This window comes from Wickerhamomyces ciferrii, contig 00256 (assembly GCF_000313485.1).
Source record: "Wickerhamomyces ciferrii WGS project CAIF00000000 data, strain NRRL Y-1031 F-60-10, contig 00256, whole genome shotgun sequence".
Taxonomy (NCBI): Eukaryota; Fungi; Ascomycota; class Saccharomycetes; order Phaffomycetales; family Wickerhamomycetaceae; genus Hansenula; species Hansenula ciferrii.
Genome location: NW_011887484.1, coordinates 26,314 through 45,164, shown reverse-complemented (window position 1 = coordinate 45,164; position 18,851 = coordinate 26,314). Strand labels below are relative to the sequence as shown.

The 18,851-nt window shown below is 29.4% G+C and overlaps 8 protein-coding genes across 8 annotated transcripts; 5 read left to right on the top strand and 3 right to left on the bottom strand.

The window, feature by feature from the left end:
- Positions 1 to 155: 155 nt before the first annotated feature.
- Positions 156 to 1,052, top strand: BN7_6210 (protein AIM2; the record flags this gene model as incomplete). The annotated part of the gene is made up of 2 exons (XM_011273237.1): positions 156 to 204; positions 418 to 1,052. 2 exons carry the CDS (start codon positions 156 to 158, stop codon positions 1,050 to 1,052), a joined length of 684 nt encoding a protein of 227 aa, XP_011271539.1.
- Positions 1,053 to 1,610: 558 nt separating this feature from the next.
- On the bottom strand, positions 1,611 to 3,950 carry BN7_6209 (flavin adenine dinucleotide transporter FLC2; the record flags this gene model as incomplete). The annotated part of the gene is made up of 1 exon (XM_011273236.1): positions 1,611 to 3,950. One exon carries the CDS (start codon positions 3,948 to 3,950, stop codon positions 1,611 to 1,613), a length of 2,340 nt encoding a protein of 779 aa, XP_011271538.1.
- Positions 3,951 to 4,679: 729 nt separating this feature from the next.
- ACS1 (acetate--CoA ligase 1) lies at positions 4,680 to 6,701 on the top strand (the record flags this gene model as incomplete). The annotated part of the gene is made up of 1 exon (XM_011273235.1): positions 4,680 to 6,701. The coding sequence occupies one exon, from the start codon at positions 4,680 to 4,682 to the stop codon at positions 6,699 to 6,701; it is 2,022 nt and encodes a 673-aa protein (XP_011271537.1).
- A 316-nt stretch (positions 6,702 to 7,017) lies between these two features.
- On the top strand, positions 7,018 to 10,335 carry REV1 (deoxycytidyl transferase; the record flags this gene model as incomplete). The annotated part of the gene is made up of 1 exon (XM_011273234.1): positions 7,018 to 10,335. One exon carries the CDS (start codon positions 7,018 to 7,020, stop codon positions 10,333 to 10,335), a length of 3,318 nt encoding a protein of 1,105 aa, XP_011271536.1.
- A 259-nt stretch (positions 10,336 to 10,594) lies between these two features.
- CTI6 (Cti6p) lies at positions 10,595 to 12,022 on the bottom strand (the record flags this gene model as incomplete). Its single annotated transcript, XM_011273233.1, has 1 exon — positions 10,595 to 12,022. One exon carries the CDS (start codon positions 12,020 to 12,022, stop codon positions 10,595 to 10,597), a length of 1,428 nt encoding a protein of 475 aa, XP_011271535.1.
- Positions 12,023 to 13,228: 1,206 nt separating this feature from the next.
- Positions 13,229 to 14,749, top strand: PYK1 (pyruvate kinase; the record flags this gene model as incomplete). The annotated part of the gene is made up of 1 exon (XM_011273232.1): positions 13,229 to 14,749. One exon carries the CDS (start codon positions 13,229 to 13,231, stop codon positions 14,747 to 14,749), a length of 1,521 nt encoding a protein of 506 aa, XP_011271534.1.
- Positions 14,750 to 14,954: 205 nt separating this feature from the next.
- VPS45 (Vps45p) lies at positions 14,955 to 16,763 on the bottom strand (the record flags this gene model as incomplete). Its single annotated transcript, XM_011273231.1, has 1 exon — positions 14,955 to 16,763. The coding sequence occupies one exon, from the start codon at positions 16,761 to 16,763 to the stop codon at positions 14,955 to 14,957; it is 1,809 nt and encodes a 602-aa protein (XP_011271533.1).
- Positions 16,764 to 17,146: 383 nt separating this feature from the next.
- On the top strand, positions 17,147 to 18,802 carry TCO89 (Tco89p; the record flags this gene model as incomplete). Its single annotated transcript, XM_011273230.1, has 1 exon — positions 17,147 to 18,802. One exon carries the CDS (start codon positions 17,147 to 17,149, stop codon positions 18,800 to 18,802), a length of 1,656 nt encoding a protein of 551 aa, XP_011271532.1.
- Positions 18,803 to 18,851: the final 49 nt, after the last annotated feature.

Genomic DNA, 18,851 nt, shown 5'->3' with positions numbered 1-18,851 from the left:
CCATAAACGTTAATCATTAAGGACCGAGAGAGCTGTGGTTCTCGAAATTCCAAAGAAATCTTCAAATTTTATATAAGATTAAATCAAATCTTGATAATTTGTGATATCAATTGATCAAACTATAATCAATTAATCAACGCAGAATCATAATAAATATGGCTTCTAACGCTCCTGGTGCTTGTTGTTTAGAACGTACTTTCCATGGTATGTGCTCAATGCTTTCAATTTTGTGATCTATATATAAGCTTTAAGCTTGGCTTATATAAGGGTTAATAACCGTAATGAAATTGATCAGAAACTAACTATTTTAAAACAGAAGGTAATCCAATTGGTAAACATGTTGAACTTTATGGCTGTAAGTAACATATGTTTTGTATGAAATGTGATCAAATCTAACAAAATTGATTATTATTATAGTGAATACTTATGTTACTGGTGAAAAAAGTGATAAAGTTATTGTCATTTTAACTGATGTTTATGGTAATAAATTTAACAATGTTTTATTAATTGCTGATGAATTATCCAAGAATGGTTATTATGTTTTAATCCCAGATATTTTAAAAGGTGATGTTTGTACACCAGAAACTGATATTGTAGGTACTTGGTTACCAAAACATTCTTCAGAAATTACAAGACCAATTGTTGAATCATTTATTAATGAATTAACAAAAGATATTGATACAAAATTCTTAGGTTTAATTGGTTATTGTTATGGTGCAAAATATGTTGTTCAACAATTAACAAACTCAACAAAAGTTACAGCAGGTGCAATTGCTCATCCATCATTTGTTTCAATTGATGAAGTTTCTCAAATTACTAAACCAATTTTAATTTCTGCTGCAGAAGTTGATTCTATCTTTACAGATGATTTAAGAAGAGAAACTGAATTAAAATTAAGAGAAATTAAAGCTCGTTATCAAATTGATTTCTTTGGTGGTGTTTCTCATGGTTATTCTGTTAGAGGTGATATTAGTAATGAAGTTGTTAAATATGCTAAAGAAAAAACTTTATATGATCAATTATATTGGTTTAACACTTTTGCTGGTAAATAAATAATTTTATCACTATATCATAGATAGCTTTTAGAGGTAGATTGAAGATAAATATAGATATGAATAAGGATTAAATATTCATAAATTTCAATTAGCTGAATTCATTAATAGTGTAAGCTTATATTCGTTATAAAATTACATACTTTTCAAATTGAGTTTAAGGTTTAGACGTACTAAAAACTTCAGATCTACAAATTAACCAAACCTTTAAATAAACTTAAAAACGTAAAATATAAATTCTCAAATATAAACAAAATGTGATCGTACTTTAAATAACCTCAAAACCAAAACATCAACATTGTATGTATGTATTTGATTATTCTTTTATTATTTAAGATTAACGATTGAAATGAAGAAAAAAAAAGAGTTTGTCTGTCTTATCATAACTTAGATGATAATATGATAATAAAAAATGATTGAATTGATTTGTTTCAATGACACAATATATATGAGTTTTTATAAAAATAATGATGTTAATATACAATACTAATCATGGTATAAATGATAGAGAGGTAAGGGGAATTTGATAATGTTCTTTTGTTTTTTTTTTCAATGTTTTCATAGTCTATTACCATATGGATTTCCATAAGGATTTGAATTTGAACTTCCATAAGGATTTGAATTTAAATTTTCATTTGAATTATTAAATCTTGAATTTCCTTTATATGTAGTATCAGCAAATGAAATACCAGGTCTTTGTAAATTATTTGATGAAGAATTTTGAGGTCCTGTACCCATAACTGCACTTGATGGTTCAACATATGCACTACTTGTTAAAGAATCTGTTCTTGATCTATTATTAAATCCTCCAGAATTTGATGATGAACCATAAGGAATTCTTGATTGTGGGAATTTATTTGTTCCTTGATTTAATGAATTTTCTGAATCTGATTCTGATTCTAATTGTTGAGATTGATTTAATTGTTGAGGTTGTTGACCTGATAAAACAGTTTCACCTAATGCTAATAATTCTGTATCTTTTTTATTTGATTTTTCCATAGCTTCAGTTCTTGGAATAAATGAAACTCTATCATCTTTCATTGGTTGATATCTTGTATCTGGATTTTTGGATAATAATGAAAGTAAACATGTAACAATTGTGAAAATTAATAAAAATAAAGCAAATACAGCATTAACAACAAATAAAACAACAGCACAAATTGATGAAACAACATCAGGTTGTTTAAATAATTTTGAAAAAAATAAAAACATTATTGAATTGAAAAAATTAACCAAATGAATTAAAATATTGAAAACATTTGTTCTTTTATCCATATAAGGTCTTTTCCAACATAATGCAACAAAATAAACCAATTCAATAATGAAAATACATAGGGCTTGAGCCTTACCATAATCTTGAATTAAAGCAACGAAAATTGAACGTAAAATAGTATAAGTTAATAAAGGAACTAACCACCAATAAGTATCAGCTCTAAATTGAACATATAAAAATCCAAATCTATTTAAAATTTTTAAATTACCAAATAATAAATAAGCTGGAGTTTTATATAATCTTGAACTTTCTCTACCAATCATAATAACTCTTGTAGCTCCATAAAGTAATAAGCCAAAGACAATAATTAATAAGAAAACTGCAACAACAACAATTGCAGCAGAATCACGTTCAGTAAATTCCCATAAAGTTAATAAAGAAATTTGTGGTAATGCAATTAAAGCCAGTCTAAATAATGTACCTTTAATAATAGTTGCCCAATTTTGTCTAAATTCATTAAATTTATGTTGTTTTATAACATTTGATCTAATTAATAATTCCACAATTGCTTTGAAAAACATTAAACAAATCATTAAAATAAAGACAAAAAAAAGGAAAAAAACAATACCAGTTAAGAAATAGTTTGAAATTTCAATATTAGCTAAATAAGAAACTCTTTGAATACCTCTTAAAACTAAAATTTTTGAAGTAATTGAATCAGTATCATGTTCATCAGTTGTATATAATTTCGAATCATTTAAACTATCATCTTTAAAAGTATCACTAACACTTGCTCTTTTCATTAAATTCATAGCCATGTGAGGTGCACGTCTAATTAAACCATCCAAGAAATTTTCATCTCTTTTTTGAACAGAAATTGATAAAGCATCTTTATTTTCCACAACAACAGTTGATTTACCACCAGTTGCTTGGACATACCATTTAATAGCATCTTGCATAAATTTAGCATTAATAATACCCATTGACCAAACGAAATTTTGAGCCCAAGCTGAAGCAATTGGTGGAACTTTATCCACGGCCATCATTGAAGTAATTGATAAATTTTGGAAATAAACGAATAAAGAAATTGAATTTGAAGCAATATGAGCCGCAGTATTTGAATGACCAATAATTGAAATGATACCTGAAGTGATTAAACCTAAACCTGAAATAGCAGCGATTGGCCATGAAGCATATTTAGTTTGAACAGTTTTACCATTAGTTAAACGAGCTTCAACACAAGCTAATGGGGTATTTGTATCATTAGTTGAATAAGCAACAACTTTAACAGAAGCATCTAAATCCGGGACAGTATAAGCAGCTGAAGGAATCATTTTGGTATATTTTTTATCCAAGACATAATTTGAATCAACAACAATTCTACCAGCACTTAATGGACACAGTTCTTTAAAACCCATATCACACAAATCAATTGTTTGTTCCATTATATTGATACCATAAACGATTAGTTGAGCATGAGCGGTAATATCACCACTAATAGTTGTAACAGCACTAATATCAAATTCCACAGTATTATTTGAAGGATAAAATCTAACATCAAAATAAGATGCAGTTAATTGTGAATTTTGCATACATGTTAAAAGGGAACCAGTTTTAATAAGTTTTTCAGCAAACACTAGGTGTATTAGACATAGTAGATGAAACCAAAGTTGGGATATTTTCATCTTTGAAGTTAAGCGCTGTGATCTTGAAGCTTATGAAACTAATATGAATAGATTTGATTTATATTGGAATGCTAAGATTTGGAATATAGTGTAGCCTTGAAGCAAAAGATGTGTGTGTTTTCTGTTGATTGTGATGTGGCGGTATGGAAAAAAAGTATTCTATGATATTGTGAAAAGGTGATAAAATCAAATTCAATCAAATATCAACAAAATAATAATACCATCAATGTAATAATTAATTAAAAAATTAATTGTTTTAATGAAAATAGATCGCGGTGGGCAGTGAAATGTGGAAACGTAAACAAATTATTTAAAGTTTTGAAGTTCTATTTTTAAAGAGTGACGGATTGGGAAATGGTTAGGAAGTGTATGGTAAACAAGACACATACAGACATAACCATTACCACAAACAGTATATTACCACTTTAGGTATTTCCTCCCTTTTTAATTATTCGTTCAAATGGATTTCAATTAAAATAAAATATTTTGTGGAGGGGAGACACACAGTGGACACACAGACAGGGACTGAAAGGGACTCAGAGACAAACAATGGAAATGACAAATTTAGGACAAGAACAAAGTCATCACTGCTTAGAGGGAATTGTGGGGGTATCCAGCAATAATTAACCAACAATAATTAATGTGATGATGAGTGTGTGTATATAAAGTGTCAATTCCCATTGATACCTGATTGTTTAGCTTACTATTAAACAGTGTATCAGATTCACAATGCCTGAATCAACTCAAAAAGTACTAGAAAATGCTCATCTATTAAACATCAAACCTATTCCTCAACCTAAAAATAATCGTAAAAGACCAGGTGATCCTTATATTAAAGATATAAATGAATATGAACAATTATATAATCAATCTATTAAAGACCCTGAAAATTTTTTTGGTAATTTAGCAAAAGAACATTTAGATTGGATTAAACCTTTTGATAAGGCTAAATACCCAAATGATAACTCTGGTTTTACAAATAATGATGTTGCTTCATGGTTTGTTGGTGGTCAATTGAATGCTTCTTATAATGCTGTTGATAGACATGCTTTCAAGAATCCAAATAAACCTGCAATTATTTATGAAGCTGATGAACCAAATGAAGGTCGTATCATCACTTATGGTGAATTATTAAAAGAAGTTTCGAGAGTTGCAGCTATTTTACATGGTCTTGGTGTGGAAAAGGGTGATTCTGTTGCTGTTTATTTACCAATGATTCCAGAAGCTATCATTACTTTATTAGCTATTGTTCGTATTGGTGCTTTACATTCTGTTGTTTTTGCAGGTTTTAGTTCTGCTTCATTAAAAGATCGTATTAATGATGCGAGTTCCAAGATTGTTATAACTGCAGATGAATCTAAAAGAGGTTCTAAGACTATTGAAACTAAGAAAATCGTTGATGAAGCTTTGAAAAATTGTCCTCAAGTTTCAAATGTCCTTGTTTTCAAAAGAACTGGTAATCATGTTCCATTTGATTCCAAAAGAGATATTTGGTGGCATGAAGAAATTAAAAAATATGGTCCTTATTTCCCTCCAACTCCTGTTAATTCTGAAGATCCATTATTCTTGTTATATACTTCAGGCTCTACAGGTTCACCAAAGGGTATTCAACATTCAACTGCTGGTTATTTATTAAATGCTTTAATTACATTAAAATATAATTTTGATTTCCATCCAGAAGATAAATTCTTCACTGCTGGTGATATTGGTTGGATCACTGGTCATACTTATGTTGTTTATGGTCCTTTATTAAATGGTGGTACAACTGTTGTTTTTGAAGGTACTCCAGCTTATCCTTCATTTTCTCGTTATTGGCAAATTATTGATGAATATAAAGTTAATCAATTTTATGTTGCTCCAACTGCCCTAAGATTATTGAAAAGAGCTGGTGATTCTTATATTGAAGGTTATGATTTAACTTCATTAAGAACTCTTGGTTCTGTAGGGGAACCAATTGCTGCTGAAGTTTGGGAATGGTATTATGAAAAAATTGGTAAATCTGAAATTCCAATTTTAGATACTTGGTGGATGACTGAATCTGGTTCTCATTTAATTTCTGGTATAACTGGTGTAACTCCATTAAAACCTGGTTCTGCTTCATTACCATTTTTCGGTGTTGAACCATTAATTTTGGATCCAACATCTGGTGAAGAATTAAAAGGTCCAAATGTCGAAGGTATTTTGGTTATAAAATCTCCTTGGCCATCAATTGCAAGATCAATTTGGAAAAATTATGATCGTTTCCAAGAAACTTATTTAAAACCTTATCCTGGTTATTTTTTTTCAGGTGATGGTGCTGCAAGAGATGCTGATGGGTTTATATGGATTTTAGGACGTGTTGATGATGTTGTTAATGTTTCAGGTCATCGTTTATCAACTGCAGAAATTGAAGCTGCATTAATTGAAAATCCATTAGTTGGAGAAAGTGCCGTTGTTGGTTATGCAGATGAATTAACTGGTCAAGCAGTTGCAGCATTTGTTGCACTCAAGGATAGATCCAAAATTGAAAATGAAGCTGATATTTCAAAAGAATTAATTTTAACTGTTCGTAAAGAAATTGGTCCATTTGCTGCACCAAAATTAATTATCTTGGTTGATGATTTACCAAAAACAAGATCTGGGAAATTAATGAGAAGAATTTTAAGAAAAATTTTAGCTGGTGAAGAAGATCAATTAGGTGATGTTAGTACTTTATCAAATCCTCAAGTTGTTGAATCTTTAATTAAAGCTGTTAAAAGTAGAGCAGCTTGAGTTTAATTGACATTTATTAGCTATATTATTTATTGAAGCTCTATTAACTTATTTATTTATTATTATATTACTATTTATATATTTTATATATTTATGATTATAACTGGTTTATGATTATAAGATTTTATATCATGATTTAAATGCGTTTGAATATTTTGTAGATATTGTCTATATAGCCTTTATAGTTGAGAAATATTCGCGGGTAAATACTTTAATATTTATTTTGCCTCCGAGTATTAAACTTCTATTAAACAAAACAACGATCAAACATCAAGAAGGCATCGAATTATAATAATAAGGAATATGAATATCACAAATGGCACACTTAAGAAGTCAAGATGATGATTTTGATGTATCTCAAGTATCAAATCAAAGCTTTTTAACTTCACTTGATGATAATGAATTGATTGATTTTATAAATAAATTAAGTCAAAAGAGAGATAAAGATAAAGATCAAGGTAAAGGTCAAGGTCAAGGTCAAGCTGGTAAAGAAGGTGAAGACATTTTGAATGATGATATCTTGTTAAATTCATTAGATGATGATCTTGGTATCGATATAAATCAAAATAATAATCACATTGATATATTACCATCAAGTCCAAAATTATCTGAAGATCATTCATTACAATTAGCTCAACAACAACCAGAAATAATCCCGGTTGATGGTCCATTAGTTTATGAACAAGAACCAGCATTTGGTGATTATGGAACTTATATGGCTGCTAAATCAAAAGCTCAACAAGAAGAAGATGATCAATATTTAACTTGGGATCATCAAAGACGTGTTGAACAAGGTTTATCACCTGAATTACCTAAAATTTTTGAAGGTTGTATTATACATGTTAATGGTCATACTAGACCTGGTATACAAACTTTACATAAATTAATTATTCAATATGGTGGGAAATTTATACATCATTTAAGTTCAAAAGGTTCTGCAACTCATATTATTGCAACTAGATTAACACCAAGAAAAGAAATTGAATTTAGAAATTATAAAGTTGTTAGACCTGAATGGATTATAAATAGTATTGAAAGGGGTAAAAAATTAAAATGGAGTGATTTTTCTGTTATTAAAGTTGATTATGGACAAAAAAGATTACCATTTGAAGAGCAAGCCCAGGAAGAAAAAGAAGAAGTTGATGACGACGATGAAGATAAAGATGAAGATGAAAATAAACACTATAAAGAAGATTCAGAAGGTGAGATTGAAGATTCAGAAGTTTTCCCATTAACACAAAAAGAAGATGAACCAATAGTGAATGATATCATGGCTGATGAAGTTATTGATGCAAAACATCCAGATTTTTTAAAAGTTTTCTTTACTAAATCAAGATTACATCATTTAAGTACATGGAAGGCAGATTTAAAAGCTGAATTTTCATCAGTTGCACTTGAACAAGCAAAAGAACAAAAAAGGAAATCTCAATATCATAAACAAAATCAATCAAAAATTATTATGCATGTTGATTTTGATTGTTTCTTTGCAACTGCTTCAGCTATATCACATCCAGAGATTGATTTTGATAATACACCAGTTTGTGTTTCTCATGGTGGTCAAAAGGCAAATTCTTCAGCTGATATTGCAAGTTGTAATTATGTCTGTCGTAAATTTGGTGTTAAAAATGGTATGTGGGTAAGATCAGCAAAAAAATTATGTCCAAATTTAATTTGTCTTGATTATGATTTTCCAACTTATGAAAAAATTTCAAAACAATTTTATAATATCTTGGTTGATTTTAAACCTGATTGTATCTTCCCTGTATCAGTTGATGAAGCTTTATTAGATGTTTCATCTTTAATTGATCAAGATGATATGATTAATAGTGTTGAGAAATTGTGTTCATCATTAAGATCCCGTGTTTTAGAGGAAACAAAATGTTCTGTTAGTACTGGATGTTCTCATAATGTACTTTTAGCTAAATTGGCCCTAAGACATGCTAAACCAAAAGGTCAATTTTATTTACATGATGATATACCAAATTTTTTACAAAAAATTAATGTTCGTGATTTACCAGGTACTGGATATTCTATTGAAAATAAATTAATACAAGAAGTTTATAAAGATCATGATGATTTTGAAAATATTAAAGTAACAGTTGGTGATTTATTAAATATTGATAAGGCAAAATTAATGAATATATTTGGTGTTAAAACAGGTGCAAAACTTTATGATTATGCTAGAGGTTTAGATAATACATCAATTGATATTTCTAAAAACCCACAAGAATTCATGAGGAAAAGTGTTTCAATTGATGTTAATTGGGGTATTAGATTTGATACTATTGAACAAGTTGATAATTTTTTATTTAATCTTGGTAAAGAAATGGCTGATCGTTTACAAAACATTAATATGTGTGCTTTACAAATGACATTAAAAATCTTGAAAAGATCTCCAGATGCACCAATTGATCCACCAAAATATTTAGGTTGTGGTAAATGTGATATGTTTTCTAAAAGTTCAAAATTAGGTGTTCCAACTGATGATTTTAGAGTTTTCGGTACAGAAGCAAGATCATTATTTAGAAATATTGGATGTGATCCATTTGAACTTCGAGGTGTTTCAATAGCAACAAATAAACTTGTATCCAAAGTTCAAGTTGGTAATCAAAAAACTTTACCATTTAAAAAAGTTGAATTTAATTTTTTTAAAAAGCAAAAACTTAATGATTCATCTCCTATTACCAAAGATGATTCCAAACAATCAAACCTAGTAACTGAATCACCAATTAATACAATAAAATCAACCCAGTTCCAGATACCAAGTGATCTTGATTCATCAATGTTGGAAGAATTACCATCAAGTTTAAGAAATGAAATCAACAAACAACGTGATAACTCTAATGTAGGTGTACCAGAAATACCAAAAGAAGTTGATTTAACAGTTTTCAATTCATTACCAATTGATATTCAATTAGAATTAAAAGAAGAATTAAGAAGAAGAAAAATTTCAATAAATCCTCAAACTCCACAAAAGGATAAAAAATCTTATTTACAACAAGTTTGGCCAATTGATGGATCACAACCACAATTTATTAGAATTATTTCTCCCAAGAAATCACCTACAAAGAAACATATAAGGAAACAATCACCAATTAAAGATTCATTATCAAAATCTCCTAAAAAATCACCTATAAAGTTTGAAAAATATGATGAATCTGTATTAAATGAATTACCAACTTCAATTCGAGAAAGTATAATTGAAGAATGGAAAACATATGAAGATGCTAATAAGACTGAATTTTATAGGATTAAACAACAAACCAATTCTACTCTAGAGGGGAAACATTCCAAAGATCAAATAGGTACTAAATTAACAAATGTTAACCCTGAATTATTTACACAATTATTCAAACCATTAATTTTCCAAAAAATGGAAAGACCAAATGAAATTTTAAAATTAATTGAAGAATGGATTATTCATACAAAGTTAAAAGGACCACATTTAAGAGATTTAGAGATTTTTTTAAAATATGTGGATGATTTAAAATCAAGGAATTTGATATTTGCATTAAATTTAATTGAATCAATTGAGTTAACTTTTAGGTTTATTGAAGATGTTTGTGATGAATGGATTAATATTTTCAATGAACTAAAGGAGAAAATTGGAAGTGGTAGTTATAAAAAGGTATGAAATTAATATAATCTTGATACAAAATGAGTTAATCATATTTAAATTAAAATAACCATGTATTTAAATCTATAATCCAATTAATCTAATTATGATATGGATAGACATCATTCTATATACGATGATTATAGTATCTTTAGAGTTCCCATGTAAAATCTAAATCTAATACTTTACCGACTCTGCAGGTAACCTTACTCTAATCAATGAATTCCATCAATTATTTATGAAATTTGATACTGATAGTATATATGACTACTTATTATTATTTATCACCAAATTTTCCAAATTTTTGTTCCCAAATTAATAATTTCCTTGTTAATCCATCCATTAATTCCAAAGATCCATTATAATTTTTAAATAAATTTTCTAAAATTTCTTTTTGATTTTCATCTTCAATAAATTTTGTTAATTCATTTTCATCTTTTTGTTCATTTGCTAAATTAATTTGAGTTCTACCAATAAATTCTAATATAGCAGCAACTCTTTTCCTCATTTCATTTAGTGTTGTTCTTTGTTGTGGTAATCTTGGTTTTATTGGTTTATTAAAATCTATTGAAGAATCTTTATCCTTTTGTGGTGATTTATTATTTGTTGTTGTTGATGATGTACTTGTTGTTTTAGATTTTTTTGCTCTTTTACGTGATTTTGTTGTTGATGATTCATTATTTGATTCTAATTCAGTACCTGTTAGATGATTTGAATTGTTTGATCTGGAATTTTTGGAACTTGGTGGTCTAAGAGTTGTATCAGCAGTAAGTGAAGAAGTATATTGATTTGAAAATTCATCATTTTGATTATCATCAATTTCTTCAGATTTTTTTCTTTTATTATTTGTTGGTGAATGCTTTTTCGAATCTTCATGTTTTTGTTGATCATTATTATTGTTATTATCATTTTGTTCATCATTATCTTCATTTTTAACACCTTTTGAATCTTCATCATCTTCATCATCATTATTTTCTTCATCAATAGAATCATCATGATTTTTAGTTTTTCTACTTCTTCTTGAAGATCTTGAATTTCTTGTTTTTGAATTTCTTGTTTTTGAATCATTTTGTTCTTCATCAGATTTCAAATCACCATTTTTAGCATCTCTTTTACTTTCTTCAATAGCTCTTTGAATTAAAGCTTCATATCTTGCATCTTCTCTTGAAGAATAAGTACCTCTATCTCTTCTTCTTTTCAAAGTTAATTCTTCTAATTCTTCTTTATCTCTTTTAGATTGAGCAGATGCACTTAATTCTTTATCATTTTGTTTTGTTTGTTTTTGATCAGTTGTTGTTGATGTTGTATTTGTTGTTGAATTAGCAGCTGTACGTCTATTTTTACGTTTATTTGTTGTTGAATTTGATTCTTTTGGTTGAACAGGTAAATATTTAGTCATTTTTGAATCAGGTCTAATTATAATTGTATGTAATTCAGGTTTACATAATTCACACCAATATTTTTCAGGTACTAAATCAGAAATTGAAACACAATAACCATGTTGCCAAACAGAACATTTTTCACATTGAATAAACAGACCATTTTCATCAGGAGGATCCATTTGATCACATATACAACGAGTTTCAGCTTCTTCTTCATCTTCATCATAAGGTTCAACTTCTTCATCATAAGGTTCTTCTTCTTCAAACTCCTCTTGTTTAGGTTGATTCTTATCAGATCTTCTCGTACTTCTTAAAGCGGGCATCTTTGTGTGGTTGTATGTGGTTGTATGTGTACTAGTGGTTGTAAAGTATATGTCTTTAATGTGACTCTTTTGATAGCAAAAATCTTTTGATGTTTTAATTGAAATTGTTGAGAGTTTTAATAGAAATTAAACAAAAGTTGAAATCCCAAATGTAAATAAATTTATGGAGTTTTCAGAGAAATAATATGAGAAAATATCCCAAATAGGCAGTTACTACTTTTAGTGATCAATGATTAAGTAATAGATGACATAATACACAAGTCACGTGTATATTTATTACATAGTTGATTACAAATCATCAACTCTTTTTTTTTTTTTTAATTTTAATTTTTTTGGTGTCATTTTGCGTGGCCCGTTTCAGATTTCCTCAGGTGGTTTCATTGATTTTGTTGTTGGTGGTGTTGATTGTGGTGAAGTTGAAGTTGAAGGTGAAGAAGGGAAGGGAAGGTAAGTATTGGGTGACAGTGGAATTGTATATGATTAGATTTATTGGCCATGGTTTTATTGTATTCGATTGATAGTGTTACCTAGTCTGTTGTTAGTCTCTTTCTCTACTCTTTCTACGCTGACTATCAGTTGATCTGTGCGACATCACACAACACCATGGATCAGATGAGTCCAGATAACACCACGTACAAGTATTCAAGGAAACTCGTTGGCTAGTGGTCTCTGCCTAGCACCCTGTGATCCCCTGTACACTCTCTGCCTAAACACACCCTTCTCTAGCCTACACTCCTACTCTTCTACGCTCAACTTTGCAATTCTTCTCACCGTTTAATTGTTTCTTCATGGACACCGAAACCGCGTGTACTGTTATCTCATTACATCAGCTGCCAGGTAATAAAACAGATAATACCACTACAAACAAACAGAAAACACTCACTCCTACGTAAACTCACTCAAGGAATTCAATGGTGGCACTCAATTCACTTCATTCCCACTCCTTCCCTCTTTAAATCCCCCTTCTTTCTCCCTCTCAAAACTCCCACTTCTCATGTTTCCACTCGTTAAAGTTTCGAGATTGTAGTTGCGTGGTGGTCATCACCAGAAGAAAAAAAAAATTTCAATGCGCACAGAACGTGAATTTTCCAAAATTCATATATAATAAACATTGTATGCACTTTATTGTGATTTCACAAAATATTTTATATTTTTATAAATCAATTGATTTTATATTAATTTCAAATACAACACATATACACAACAATGTCTTTAGAAAACTCAAAAATTGGTTGGTTAGCTTCATTAAACGTTAGTGAAACTCCTGAATCACAATTACGTCGTACTTCAATCATTGGTACTATTGGTCCAAAAACAAATTCACCAGAAACTTTAGTTAATTTAAGAAAAGCTGGTTTAAATGTTGTTCGTATGAATTTTTCTCATGGTTCTTATGAATATCATCAATCTGTTATTGATAACGCTAGAAAATCTGAAGAATTATATCCAGGTCGTCCATTAGCTATTGCTTTAGATACTAAAGGTCCAGAAATTAGAACTGGTGATACCAAGGAAGGTAAAGATTATGCCATTCCTGCAAATCATGAAATGACTTTCACTACTGATGAAAAATATTCAAAAGAATCTGATGATTCATTAATGTTTATTGATTATAAAAATATCACTAAAGTTATTGAAAAAGGTCGTATCATTTATGTTGATGATGGTGTTTTATCTTTTGAAGTTTTAGAAGTTGTTAATGATACCACTATTAAAGTTAAATCTGTTAATGCTGGTAAAATCTCATCTCATAAAGGTGTTAACTTACCAAACACTGATGTTGATTTACCAGCTTTATCTGAAAAAGATAAAGCTGATTTAAGATTTGGTGTTAAAAATGGTGTTCACATGGTTTTCGCTTCATTTATTAGATCTGGTGAAGATGTTAGAGTTATTAGAGAAGTTTTAGGTGAAGATGGTAAAGATATTAAAATTATCTCCAAAATTGAAAATCAACAAGGTGTTAACAATTTTGATGATATCTTAAAAGAAACTGATGGTGTTATGGTTGCAAGAGGTGATTTAGGTATTGAAATTCCAGCTGCTCAAGTGTTTGTTGTTCAAAAACAATTAATTGCTAAATGTAATTTAGCTGGTAAACCAGTCATTTGTGCTACTCAAATGTTGGAATCAATGACTTTTAACCCAAGACCAACAAGAGCTGAAGTTTCTGATGTTGGTAATGCTATCTTGGATGGTGCTGATTGTGTTATGTTATCAGGTGAAACCGCTAAAGGTAACTATCCAATTGAAGCTGTTACTATGATGCATCATACTGCTTTAATTGCTGAAAAGGCAATTGCTTATCCATCATTATATGATGAATTAAGAAAATTAACTCAAAGACCAACTGGTACTGTTGAAACTGTTGCTTTATCTGCTGTTAACGCTGCTGCTGAAAACAGTGCTAAAGCTATCATTGTTTTATCAACTTCAGCTACTACCGCTAGATTAGTTTCGAAATATAGACCAGATTTACCAATCATTATGGTAACAAGAAATCCAAGAGCTGCTAGATTCTGTCATTTATATAGAGGTGTTTATCCATTTGTTTATGATCAACCAGCTATTGAAAATTGGTCAGAAGATGTTGAAAACCGTTTAAGAGGTGGTATTGATGAAGCTATTTCTTTAGGTATCTTGAACAAAGGTGATAATGTTGTTATCATCCAAGGTTGGACTAAAGGTATTGGTCATTCAAACACTGTTCGTTTATTAAACGCTTAAGTTGATTTGATTATCAATTATAAATGACCCATATTACTATATAAAGTTTTTAATTCATGTTTTGTTACGATAAAAAATAACAATTGACTTGTATGTTATATATCAGATGATAAAATAGATTATAGATGTTTAAACCTAATGTGTGTAGAGATTAAACTTAACCTACAAGTAGTCATTTCAAAGAAACATATATGTATATAGAGGCTTAGTTAACCCTTGAATTTAAACGTTCACCTGCAGTTGTCTTTGGCCATCTTGAACCAGCATCTTCCACTTCATCAATAAATGATTGTGTATTATGAATTGAAGTACCACCAAGTATAATACGAACATTTTTATTTATAGAATTCAATTCAGAAACAATTCTTGCCTCTTCAAAAGTTGTACCACCAATAATGAAAACAATTAAATCTTGAGCACGTTCTTGATTTAAATTATTATAAATCCCTTGGTATGGTGAAAGGATTGGATAATTTCTTTCTGATAATTTACCACGGACTGCTTTACTTAAAATTGATTCTAATCTTGGAACATGTTGCATATAAATATTATTTGTTTGATGATTTGTCTTAAAACCTGATATTAAATTTGATGTTGCCTTATCGAAAATTGATTGTTCATCATCTAATCTTTGTGATACACCACTTGATCTAATTAAATAATCAATTATTGCAATCTTATATAATGGAACACCTTGTTTTTTTAAAATTTCTTTTAATCTTTGAATTTGATTATTTGAATTGGTTTCATATCTTAATGCATATAATGCAACTAATCTAACTTTAGTATCTTCAGAAATTGGTGGTCCCGAAGGTTTACCAGGTTGATCTGGTTTATTTGATAATAATTTATCAATTTCTTGTAAATCAGAATTATGTTGATCATGAGAAGATAAATTTTGTTCTAATTCACTAACTTCCCATAATCTTAATTGATTAATTTTTCTATCTAATTCTGAAACTAATGACATATGTTTTGAAACATTACCTGATAATTTTTTAAATTCTGGGAATTCTTCAATAAATCTCTTCATATCATCAACTGTATCTAATTTTCTACTTGTTTTAGTTTTATCTTTATAGTTAGAAACATAATCTTTAATCTTATCACTTAAATCACCAAAATTTAAAAACATTGATTCATCATAAAATGGATCTTGTCTTGCACTAAGTACAATTTTAGCTAAATCTTCAGTAATACCTGGTGAATTTGATAAATCAACTGTATTATTTTCAATCCCAATTAATTCATGAACCATAGATTGATAAGTCCAGGGTACTAATAATGGTGTAATTGGATCATTTTTACGATCTAATATAAGTAATTGAGGTGGTGAATCTTTTAATTTAAAATCAAATAATGAAGAATTTGTCTTTTCAATTCCATAAATCAATTCTTTTGATAATTTTGCAGCCATTTTACTATTTGCTTCATATCTAATTATAGGTCTTGCTTTTAATGATAATAATAATGATGTTAACCCCTGGACAGATTTATTGAATGCAATCCCATTCCAAGAGTTTATTGAGTCTCCATAAATTCTTTGTTTTAGATTTAAGGAATATAAATCTTTATTTATTGTTAAATAATCTAAGAATATCTCTTCCACTTTGGTAACAACTTCTAAATCATCACTTTCAGCTAATCTTTCCAATTGAGTCTTTGTCAATGTATTATTAAAGAATAATTCATAACTTGAATATTTTGGATTGCGGAGTTCCTCTAAAAGATTATTTATTGATTCTTCTGTTGGCTCTAAGAAGCATATACATTTCAAATGACGCATCTTATCTCTATTGAAATTGTCAATTCTATTGATTAAATAGATTTCATGTTGTAATAATTCAGATTGTGTTGAATTCAATGATATTATAGGAACCGTAGATTGATCAAGGAGCAGCACTTTAATTCTTGATCCTGGCAAAACACTAAGCTCTTTCTTACCACCATTCTTACCAGCATTGGCACTGACTATCCTGTTCAAATAGAAGTCTGACACTTCAAATAAATCCATCTCGTTGTTCTGCTTTGTCTCGATCTCGTTGTTGTTGTTGTGTCAAAATTGGCTGGCGTGTGCTTTATTTTTGGTAGCAAAATTCCCGATAAAATGATCTGCCAATTTAAAGTACTGCATTTCCCGTGTCAGTATTAACTATGGGAATGAGATTTAGAAAATGACTTTTGTTTTCTTATATGAAAGTAATCAGAAAGATCAGACATTTCAAGCGTATTGCAACAAACAACTTTACTGGAATAGTATTCAGAGGTTTTACTTAGACTAAGTGGGTTATCAAAAGTCAAGATATATCTTTTCAAGGAAAAAAGTGGTGTTTGGTGGGTTTTTTGCTACTGTTTTTGAGGGTCATAGTTTACTAGCTATTTAGAGTGAATTACAATATGCCAGCACAGAAACAACAAGAGAAGAAAACAAAGAAGTTCTCAGCTAGATCCCATTCCAGATCAGCTTCGTATGGGAGAAACTTGAACAAACTAGGAAGAATCACAAGTACAGAGGAAATACATCAACGTCCAGGGCTGAATAGATCAAAGAGTACTGATGGGACATTGGTGAGAAAGAATAGAAGTTTCACCAAATTATCAACTTTACAACCATTAGCTAGAACTAGGTCACATCAACAAGTACAACAAAGAAAAGGTGGGAAAGTCGTGTTAGAGTTCAATAACGATCAAGAATCATCTGATGATGAGAATCATGAAGGTAGTAAAAAAGAAGAATCTGAAGAAGAAGTTGAAGAGTTTAGTGATGATGAACAATCTTCTCAGTCAAACCAACCAGATAATACTCAACTTAAACTTAGTTATAAAGCACCAGCACAGTTTAGTCATACACATATTCCTCAAGGATCACCACTGTCATCTAATACATCATCTCAACAAACAAAAGAATCAACTGAACCAGAAGTTGGTGCATCAAAAGCTTTAAGAAATTCATTAGCAGCTATGACTTCAAATCTTACGTTAAATGATACAGCTGGTAAGCAACCAGTTGATGATCTAAATCAAAAACAACAAGATCAAAGTGTGGATCAATATAAAGAAAGTTTATCAGAATATTATCAAAATATGATACTTTCACAATCAACAGGTGCTGTGAGAGCATTTGGTGATCAACCTTTTTCAAATTCATTAGTACAAGGTAGAACAGAAGGTCCAACAACAAATGGACATGAAAAAAGTAAAGATTCATTACAATACATACATTCAAATGATCATATAAGTGGAACTTTAGGAAATATGAAATCTTTAGCAAGTTCAACAAATTCACTACGGCAATTTACCATGCAAAATATCGGTGGTGAAAGTGTTCCAAATGATACAGCATCAGTAATATCTGGATTTAAAGGTAAACAACCTTCAGGTGTTGGTTTTGTATCAAATAGTAAACTTCAAAGAGAACCATCAGTTGGTACCCCACAAAATTTTAATCAATTTTTAAAATCAAATAATTCAAATATTGAAACTAGAACTCAACAAAAATTATGGCTGCAAAGAGAAAATTCATTACTTGATTTACCATCTGCAAGTAATAATTCAAATAATCCTTCATTAAGACGTGATCTTGAAAGAGTATCAAGAGAATATACCAATGTTAGAAGATTTTTCAATCCTAGTGTTGAATCTGTGAAGAGAATACATTCAAAATCAATAGATAAATCCCAGTTAAATGGACGTAATAATTCATCAATTATTAAAAATATTGATACAAATGATTTCCAAGCTAAAATTTTTAAACTTTGGATAGAAGGTGAATCATCATCTTCTTCAGATAATCGTCGTTCTCAAAATCCAACGATTGGATCTCAATATAATCAACAACAACAAAATAATTCTCATCAAAAAATGTATTCTCAACAAAGACCATCAATAATACAAACTGCCAATATGTCAATGACTGGGTTAGGAAATTCATTAAGATCACCTGTTGCACCAACTACAAGAGCTGTTGATAGAGCTAATAATTCACCTGAGAATAAAAGAATTGATTTGGCAGCTGTTAGAACACCAGAGGAGCATGTACAAAAACTGAGTTGATCATTATATTCAAAATTAGTTTACGATTATTTATAAATTTTATCATTCT